This window comes from Hippocampus zosterae, chromosome 4 (genome assembly GCF_025434085.1).
Source record: "Hippocampus zosterae strain Florida chromosome 4, ASM2543408v3, whole genome shotgun sequence".
Taxonomy (NCBI): domain Eukaryota; kingdom Metazoa; phylum Chordata; class Actinopteri; order Syngnathiformes; family Syngnathidae; genus Hippocampus; species Hippocampus zosterae.
In genome coordinates, this window is record NC_067454.1 from 5,916,977 (window position 1) to 5,927,061 (window position 10,085).

The 10,085-nt window shown below is 42.5% G+C and overlaps 1 protein-coding gene across 1 annotated transcript; it reads left to right on the forward strand.

Annotated features, from left to right (window-relative positions):
• Positions 1 to 3,151: 3,151 nt before the first annotated feature.
• Positions 3,152 to 9,926, forward strand: ap3s2 (adaptor related protein complex 3 subunit sigma 2). The gene is made up of 6 exons (XM_052064405.1): positions 3,152 to 3,438; positions 4,135 to 4,226; positions 4,515 to 4,626; positions 4,814 to 4,885; positions 5,059 to 5,166; positions 6,244 to 9,926. Exons 1-6 carry the CDS (start codon positions 3,370 to 3,372, stop codon positions 6,367 to 6,369), a joined length of 579 nt encoding a protein of 192 aa, XP_051920365.1. The 5' UTR covers positions 3,152 to 3,369; the 3' UTR covers positions 6,370 to 9,926.
• Positions 9,927 to 10,085: the final 159 nt, after the last annotated feature.

Consider the following 10,085-nt stretch of genomic DNA (forward strand, 5'->3'; position numbering starts at 1 on the left):
CTTGTAGCTGAAACAAGGTGACCACATTGTTTTAAGTCGATCGTGAAATAAGTTCAAAGGTCCGTTCGTCATCACCGAAAATTGGTAGAGAGTGATATGTCTTCATTAAAATATATCTTTGCTCATCACTCTAGCCTCCGGAGCGGTGCGATGGAAATCCGGGGCGCCGATCCAGGAGGAGCAGGCTTGTTTTGCAGTCTTTCCCTCACACACACACGCACCCAACACGCCGCCAGTCAAATTAGAGGCATTACAAGTAGTAAATGCGTGTTACGTAAACCGCAACAACAAATACGATTTTCAGTGTGGGAATCTTGGGAGTGCCGACACATTCACGTGCATTTTCTGTATGTAATTAACATGCGTGCACAACAAGGAACGTGTGATTCCATTACCGCTGTAGGAAAACAACATAATATGGAGCATAATATACATAGTTACTCTAGCACAGGGAGGAATTGGACTCATTCTCAGGGATGGCGTCTCTCTCTTGTCTTGACTTAGACCAATCCACTTTAATTCAAATGCAACGTTTTAATGAATATGTAGAATGTTAGCCTTATTAGTAGTGAATCATTCTAAAATAGCTTACGTCACCATCCAACGATATTTATGTTGTATTTGATCAGTAATCAAAATTACAATTGAATGTCCTTCCAAAGTCACGATCAGTGTTGATTTGAAAAAGTATGAGAACATAAGCAGCGGCAGCTTTATTTCTATAGCACATTTCATCCATAAGATAACTCAATGTGTTTCACACAAGCAAAAAAAAATACATCTAAAAGCATTTAACAACAACAGTTACTACATTCAGAAGAATGAACAAAAAGACGACACAAATTTAAATATATCAAGAAGTGGGGTTTGAGTCGGCCACACGTATTTCTGATGGGCTATAGCCCTCTTTAGCCCCGGTGTAGCGCCATCTCTGTTTGGATGCAATTAATGTCAAAGAGGTAGCTCCCTTACTCAACTCTGCATGTGGCCAATCAAATTTTGCTCTGCTTTGATGTTCTTTCGATAAAGGAAAAAAGGCTAAGGATCTAAGTGAATCTGGTGTTCCTAATTGGTGGTTGTCTGTGATCTTTGCACTGAAATGCTGCCACCCAGAGGAAAAATATAGCATCTCATGCCTGAGATTGTTATGCAGACGCTGTACAGTTACAGTAGCCTGTGGATGTCTGAGGCCCAGGCAAGGGTTAGGGAAACTGGTAACACAGGAGAGTGGGGGAGCACGTGATGCTTTGAGCAGACAGTAAACACAACCATGCTGAGCGCAACCCTAAACCCCCGCCTGGGCCTAGCCTGCCATCGCCCCCGCACCTCCTGACCGCTGTGATTGTCACTGTAATTACGGTCGGCTTTCTTCACTGTACAGAGGCATCGTTTGAACGCCGTACATTACCTCAACTCTGGCAGAAACGCAACAATTAGCACTGCGAGGAAAAGCAAGCTTCAAAAATCCACGGCGGCCCACCCAAGAGTCCAAATACAGTGAGTCACTCTCTAACAAGTGCTCACTGTACCAACATGACCTGGTTTCATCAGAGTATGAAGAGGGCTGTCGACTTGCATTTGTTAAGTCTCCCGATGAAAGTCCCTGCGAAGGCTGTCGGCGGGCCCACCTACCACGAACCGTCGAGCCTGGAATCCATTCTCGCGCTGCACTGATGTGGAAATAAGCCTGTTTACAATCAACGGCTCGCACATGCTAATGAGCGTCTGTTTGCTTGCCGTGGTCATGCGGGAGGAAGGGAATTTTTCTGGTGGATAATAGATGATACGCAGACAACAACCAGGTGGTCCGACTGAGGCCTACTCGGATTGCACCGAGGGGATCTGGTACACCTACTGTACTTTGCACTTGTCCAAAACTATGGACAAGTGCAAACAGATACTGTACTGGTCCATGGGCCATTTACTGCTGGGCCAGACAGAGAGACTGAACCAAAAAAAAAGGCTTAAAGTATGCAGTTTTGCATCGTAATTTGCAAGGCAAAATATGTATTTTGCACCTCATTAGGGTGCATCCAATAGCAAACCTGAGAGTCAACCATGGCCCCAAAAAGTTTGGCTGGCCGCACTCATGCCTCTCACATCCGCTGCGGGTAGTCAGAGGTCAAGTAGCTAGTTATGCCGCACCAGCTAGCTAGTGACCTTTTTCTTTTTAAGCATGCAAATATTAGTTTTGTTTTTTTCTACTTTCTCCTTTTCAATTTTTTGCTGCTGTAAATTGTGAATTTCTCCACTGTGAGACAAATAAAGTTTTTTTTCCTTCTTCGCCTGGCGACTCATGCGACTACGTTCTGGAATTGCCCTTACAACTCCACACACAGCAACACGAGCCCAGACAGTTGTTTTGGTCAAATAAAAACAATGTAGTACAATATGGTATGTGAGACAAATAAAGTTTTTTTTCCTTCTTCGGCTGGAGATTCATGCGACTACGTTCTGGAATTGCCCTTACAACTCCACACACAGCAACACGAGCCCAGACAGTTGTTTTGGTCAAATAAAAACAATGTAGTACAATATGGTATGTTTTAGTGCTTGCTCTCTTCCCCTTTATCCTCCCCCTTCCTTCCTAATTTTCTTCTATTATTTCATACATTCTCCGTTCGTTTAATCACCTCATTCGTTCGTTGTTGCCTTCCTTTCTTTCCCCTTCTTTCATTTCTTCCGCCCTTTCTCCCTTCTCTTAACCTTCCTGAAGTCATTCGTTTCTTCCTTAAATAATTGTATTTAAAAATAAACGGTTAAGATAACGGATGGATGGATAGATGTATTGCAATTGTGGCCCATCCTGTGAATAATTTACGGCACGACAATTTGTGAGATGGTTACCTTAGTTAGCATTGTGACGCAATTAAAAAGCGCCATCTATTGGTAAATCGGCGTAACACAAAAACAAACGCATCCCGGAAGAAAAGGGTTGTCGCTTTTTCGTTTCTAGTCAACTCTTACAAGTTGGTGCCCCGCCATTGGATTTATGATAATATACAATGTACTGTATTTCTATATTAAAAATAAATACATAATACAAGCATATAATTAATTTAGAAAAAAATGAAATATTTTTAAAACGTTGATCTAGTCTCCCGGTATTCCCTCGTGCATTTAACCAGCGCCCATCTCCCTGTGACTCGACGAAGCACGCGCATACACACGTAACAAATGATCGATGTGTGGGGGGTTTGGCATAATTTTTCATGTTTTTTTTTTGTTTCTCGTCGACTTTTAAATGCGGGGACTGAATACCGGAAACGGACGGGGGAAACTTCCTATTTGGAACCCCAAAGCCTATCTCTGGAGCTGTTGCATAGCGTTTGCTATTAAAAACGTATTGGAGTTTACGGACGAGTAAACATGATTAAAGCTATATTAATATTTAACAATCATGGAAAGCCGCGGCTCATCAGATTCTACCAATATTTCGTGAGTATGACTTCCGTAATCGTTTTTTTTGTTTGATTTTGACAAATACGTACTTTGTTTTGATGAATTTGTATTATTCACAAGAAATTGTGACTTCTCATTTCCGGCATGTTAGCATTAGGTGGTGTTAGTTTAGATGTAAGATGTTCATTTATTTTTTTCCAGTAAAGGCGAGGTTAACATATCGGCTTTAATGACGTACGATAAAAGCACGAATGTCTTCATATTTTATAGCACGGCTCAGATTCAGGAGGAACAGTCTGGTTTTCATCTTGATCATGGAACAATGGACCACTTCTCCACCCGTAGCTGGGTACTAGAGCCCGGCACGGGATTTTGCCCAACCAGTCTACATGGGCTTTATGGACTTGGAAAAATCTTAGACCAGGAAAATTTTAGACCACGTCCCTCATGGGCCCCCTTTGTGGGTACACAAAGCAGTACTGGGAACAGGACCCTATGATACGGCCTGATTCGTCCTTGGACATCTGTTTGCCAAAGTTTATTCTTATTGCCGGCAATAAATCGGATTGGTTTTCATCGAGGGTTAGACTCTGTCATGGTTGCTTACATCGCGACTTCACTTATGGCTTTTTATGGTCCCCCTCATTGTACTGCAATTGTTATCTTGTATTTTTACAACATACTTTTCCTTTAATAATCTAGAATGAAGCACTACACTGTGTTTGGTTGCAGGCAGAGGACATGCAGCAGCAGATCATCCGGGAGACTTTCCATTTGGTGTCAAAGCGAGATGATAACGTTTGTAACTTCTTGGAGGGAGGAAGGCAAGTTTTGACTGCAGCTGCACAATCAAATGTACAGATTGAGCCAGTCTTACAATCAGTAGTGTAAAGCAGTGTTCTCCAACATTCTTTTTCCATCCTGGGCGGTTTATGGTAGCGCAGTTTTTTTTTTTTTAATCGCAAATGCCAGCCAGTCAGCCATCCCTTGAGGGGGTGGTGTGACTAACCTATATTCCCAATCAGGACACGTATGATCCACCACAAAAAACGATAATTATGAAGGGCTTCACAGTATTGTGTAGTAAGCTGGAGTTTTTGATGTTCTTCCAGTCTTATCGGCGGCTCAGACTACAAGCTGATCTACCGCCACTACGCCACACTCTACTTTGTCTTCTGCGTGGACTCGTCCGAGAGTGAGCTCGGCATCTTGGACCTCATCCAGGTCAGCTGATTAAAAGATAAATTAAGTAATAAAAGAATAATACTATTGTATCTGTTCTGCAGCCATGTGTTTCTTACAGTGATCTCCTTGCTTTCAAATAACATGCCTGCTTATTTTTAAACTACGTTCAGTAACTCCCATTTGTGTTGGACTGATTTTTTTCTCATGTTAATATGCTCATGTGCAGGTGTTTGTCGAAACGCTGGATAAATGCTTTGAGAACGTTTGTGAACTGGACCTCATATTCCACATGGACAAGGTGAGAAACGAGTGACGTTTCACATACAAAAAAAGGACTGCAAACAAAAAGATTGATCGATACTTAACGTGAACTACAGTGAACCTTTGCTATTTTTGGGTTAATTAACCAAGATCCCCGGTAAACGGCAAATATGTGGTACATTTAGTCCACTTTCTCGTTCTCTGCTGCAGGTCCACTACATCCTGCAGGAAGTGGTCATGGGTGGCATGGTGCTGGAGACAAACATGAATGAGATCGTGGCTCAGGTGGAGCTGCAGAATCGCATGGAAAAGTCGGAGGTCAGACTTCTAACTCACACACATTCAAGTAATACTGACGGTCGAAATGTGGATAAAGTTCCTAGACAGGATTTTTCATTGGTGCCCTCTCCCCCAGCCCCCTCCTCCCCCTTTTGGTGATTACACATACTCTTACAAAAAACAAAAAAAAAAAAACCACGATCATTTGACAACAAAACAAAACTGATAAACATTGTGTGATGCAAAGTTTGAAGCAATGAACAGGCTTTAGACGATTTTACATCCAGCTAGGATGAAAAACGTGACATACAAACTGAAAAGGGAAACACCATGAGATGATTAACAGCAGGAAAAAAAAATTCTCCTGTCAGATGTAAATGTTATCAACAAATAATAAAAGCGCACATCAGGCCAATATAAACCAGACGCCATATTGAATACTATAAATCATCTGCAAACCATTTTAAGACCCCTTTCCGGTCCAGCTACAGAACAATAAAACCGTTGATTGATGTGCTTATGAGCCATCAACCCGAAGTCCGTCAGAGATAGCAATCAGCCACAAGAGGGCAGCAGAGGGAAGTAGTTGAAAAAGGATTCAGTCAAGTCGTCTCGGGGACTTATTTGGAATTATTTTTTTCATGTAACAGTAATTAGCAGTTGAATTTATAGGTCGTCTATTTCTTCCATTTTAAGAGCTAATAGAAACAAATATAATTCATATTCAAGGCGATTTTTGTCTCCCGTGTCCTGAGCATCTGCCTGTATGGTCTAATACGTGAGCTAGCCCTGCGTGTATTGGATAGAACGACTTGGCAGATAGACAAATGTACAAACAAACGTATGCGGAGAGATAAAATTGGATGATGATGATTGATGGAGGATAGCTAAACAGATAGACTAAGACTGTAAGATCAACTGATGGATACGGACCGATAGATGAGGAAAATAATTGATGACCTGAAAGATGATAGACAAACCGTTAGCTGGTTTGATTGAGAGACAAACCGATGCAGTGACAGACTGAAGGACAGAGATAGACAAATGGGCATGCAAATGGATGGGTATATAGATGCAATGACGTTGCCATATTAAAGTGTAGCTTGGTTTCTGCAGGGAGGTCTGTCTGCAGCACCTGCGCGCGCCGTCTCCGCCGTGAAAAACATGAACCTGCCCGAGATTCCGCGCAACATCAACATTGGAGACATCAACATCAAAGTGCCCAGCCTTTCCCCGTTCTGAATACAGCTCGGCAGGAGGCGGGCGGGAACCGGTGGCCCCGCCCTAGCTCCTATGCAGTCAACTTGAACTTTCCTGACCACGGCGGCGTTCGCGACCGCTCACTCCAGTCGCTCTTGTGTGTGCTGGGTTAAAGCTGTGAGTTGTTTGAGTTTTGTTGTTTTATTTCTGACCTTGTGTCCTAGTTCAATTTGCACAATATGGTCAATGTTTGTTCCATGAAAGAGTGGTAGGTAACCTACGACAGGGGGAACATATCTGCTGCCGTGCAAATTTTCAAAACGTTTTCTAATTTTGTGTTTTATGACCAGTCAAAAGGTTCACCGCCATGCTATGCTCACACACAGTGGCGAAAGTTCCAATTCAACCGTCCATCTGTCTAGTATGCGTATTCCCAATTTGAGAGCAATCGGAAATAATCAGATGTATGATTTGGCCTTCGAGGACACCATAAATTGGCCAAAGTAACACAAAAATGGCCACTTCAAACCAAATATGGCAGCCTTCTTTTCAGAGTAAAATTTATGCTAAATGTTAAATCCAGCTTCTGTCACCTTAAACAGCTGGCCAAAGTAGAACCTCTCCTCTCCCATGACCACTTTGAGACAGTAATTCATGCCTTTGTCACATCCCGGTTCGATTACTGCAATGCCCTTTACTTTGGAGTCAGCCAGTCCTCCATTAAGCGTCTCCAGCTGGTCCAGAATGCCGCTGCTCCCCTCTTGACTGGTACTTGTAAGAGGGAGCACATAACTCCCACTCTGACATCCCTTCACTGGCTCCCCATACATTTTAGAGTTATTTTCAAGATCCTCTTCTTTGTTTTCAAATCTCTGAATAATCTCGCGCCACCTTACCTCTGTAAGCTCATCCGCGTCTACACACCTGCCCGGCGCCTCAGGTCTGCGGACCAGACATTATTAGAAATACCAAGAACTAAACTGAGGCTCAGAGGGGATGGAGTCTTTTCTGTTGCTGGTCCCTCTCTCTGGAATGACCTTCCACTGAACATTCGGCAAGCCTCCTCGCTGCCCATCTTCAAAACCCTCCTCAAAACTCACTTGTATTCTTTGGCATTTGACTCAGCATGACTTAAGATTTGTTCTTGGTTTTGCTGTTCGGTGCTTTCTACCGTCTTTATAACCGATTTGCTTTTCTGTTTGTTGTCTATGTTAAATTGCTCCATGTACAGCACTTTGTATGCAGCGATGGCTGTTTGAAAGTGCTCTTTAAATACAGTTGAGTTGAGTATGGCTTCTTGAGACTGGGGCTTTCAGAATTTGTGTTATACACAATACTTGCCCCATCTTACACTCTAAAAGTAAAGAACACTTGAATTGTATGTGGAGCAAAAAATAAAACTCTGGGAAATAGCTGGAACATAAACCCGGAAGCGTCGATGGATTGAGGTTTACTTAATATTTAGTAGCAGTCACAGAAAATCAAGCTAAACCTCAGTCGAATGTATGTGGTTAAAATTTGTCATCAAAGAAACGCGAGGGCAGGTTTGCTTTTGATTGACCCCTGGAAATAATGCAAAAAATTAGCTGGCCGTAATTATGCTGTAATAGCTGCTTCAAATCACACTGGCAGACTTCCTGTGAATTTTCTGTCACTAAACGGCATGGACAAAAGAAAAAGAAAACGTCCCAATGTAATATGGTCTGTCCGTCTCGTATGCCTGCGAATGATTGGCACTTATTTGTAGTTCATCAAAGCACAAGTCCTCGAATCAGTTTCAAAATTGTTGCTTCAAACCAAAATGTTCCTGTTGCGCGTTCCTGAGGCTTTTAGTGCATCTTGTTATGATAGAACACAATGTAATATGGAGGGATGAAACTGGTGTTGGGGCGCTGAATTTATTTCATATTTCCGAGGGTGTGCTACCGAGTGAGTTCAGGGGGTTCTGCTGTTCTTTTCAATAAGTTTATGTCACCCCTGATAGGAAAAACTTTGGCTGAAAGCATCAGGTGAATGTGAATATTTATGCATGTTCAATATTTTATGACTTGGCTGACAAGCATATTTTCCCTTCTTCAACTCGACGCTCATTACTGGTTTGGATTTTGAAATTTCCCAAGCTCCAAATCCGCCCCCCTACCGTAACACGATCCCTTTGGCTCCCGGACAGCCTGGAACGAGTCTTCTTCCATCGCGGCGTCCAAACGTCTGCCTGTCCTCGGCGGACCGTCGTCACAATCCATTACTCCCGCTCTTTTGCACTAATATTAATCTCAACGACATATGCTTGGGGTTCACGAGTCATGTGATTCCCACCCCCCTCTGAACATATCGTGGAAGGCAGTCAAGCGACACAAGTCTCCAATGCGGTTAAGCGAGAAGGATGCACTCCAGTTTATTTTGTGTGTTTTTGTCGGGGACCGTTTCAGTGTCTCTAAACCTCTTGCAGGGCCATAAATATGCTGAAGACACACTAGGATTTTTTGTTATCATCTTCCGACCTCTAGGGTCCAAAAGCTACTGTACATCCACACATACAATTATGGCTCATTAGCACAAAAATGTAGCTCCCAAACCCTGTTCCACTTTGCGTCATGAAATTCAAGTGGTATGTTCATCACAAAAAAAAGACTCAAGGAAAGTCATACCTGAACAGCCAGAGGAAGCCTTCCATTTTGGTTTGAAGTCATCCCTCCAAATACTGATTCGGTAGGCCTACCAACCGTTGACTTTGCTTTTCAATTCAGTCCCCGAAGCCAGTTTCACTGAGCCCTATGAAATGATTGGAGCCATGTCAAATGTGAATGAACTCACAAAAAGAACTCATGTCTTGGTTTAAATTCACCCCAAAAGTGACTAATAGCACCTATTATGACAAACATGTTTGATTATTTTTGGAAAAATTCTTCCCGAAATCAGTTGTCCTTCGCAATATCACATTTGGTACGCATGTGTATCTACTTTGTCGAATATCCATAGTCTCAAGACTTAATGACTGAAAAAGTACAGGAAGTTAGTCATGTTGGTTTAAAGGCACCAAAAAAGTGATTCTGTACCACGTACGGGATTTCGGGGGAAATCCAGCCCCAAGTCAGTTTGACTCTGGCTCATGAAATGTGGTAAATAAATGAGTAACCCCACAATAATGTCTCACGTACAACTCCTGCAAAGACACAGGAAGCTGCCATTTTTCTTTCTGGGCATGAGGTCTTGGTATTTTTATGGGTCGACTAATGACAGACATGCCTACCAAATGTCATGGCGTTAAGGTCTAATTGTCAAAATATTTTGTTAGGCTGTCCACTGTCATTTTTCAAACCAACATGGCAGACTTCCTGTGACTTTGCAGGACAATACAGTCCAACTAAATTTCACGTTGCTCAATTAAACTAGCTTTGGGTGCTAGCTTTTTTTTTTAATGTTTTAAATGCTGCCACTGGCCCTAAATGGCCCCCTGGTCTTAGGTTACCCACCCCAACTGTTTGTATGTATTATAGAGAATGTGTTTATGTCTTATTTACTGTATTGAGTAATTCAGATGCTGATATATGATCTGCTGACATTTCTGAACATGAATAAAAGCTGCTGCCAGCCATAAATCAGCTCCAGTCGTTCTTCCGAAGAAGCGCTCTGAGCATACACTTTCCGTACCTTCGAGGAATTCTCTTGAAGCTATCCCACCAACCGAGGTTTGTTGTTACAGCCACATTCTTTCAATAGGCCCTTCTTCCCATTTATTTAATTTTTTTTAACCCCCC

What these genes read in the sequence shown, in the direction of transcription:
- ap3s2 (XM_052064405.1), top strand. Translation starts at nt 3,370, where the DNA reads ATGATTAAAGCTATATTAATATTTAACAATCATGGAAAGCCGCGGCTC. An exon ending in TCAGATTCTACCAATATTTC is followed by an intron (nt 3,439 to 4,134) that starts GTGAGTATGACT and finishes GTTTGGTTGCAG; the next exon opens with GCAGAGGACATGCAGCAGCA. An exon ending in AACTTCTTGGAGGGAGGAAG is followed by an intron (nt 4,227 to 4,514) that starts GCAAGTTTTGAC and finishes ATGTTCTTCCAG; the next exon opens with TCTTATCGGCGGCTCAGACT.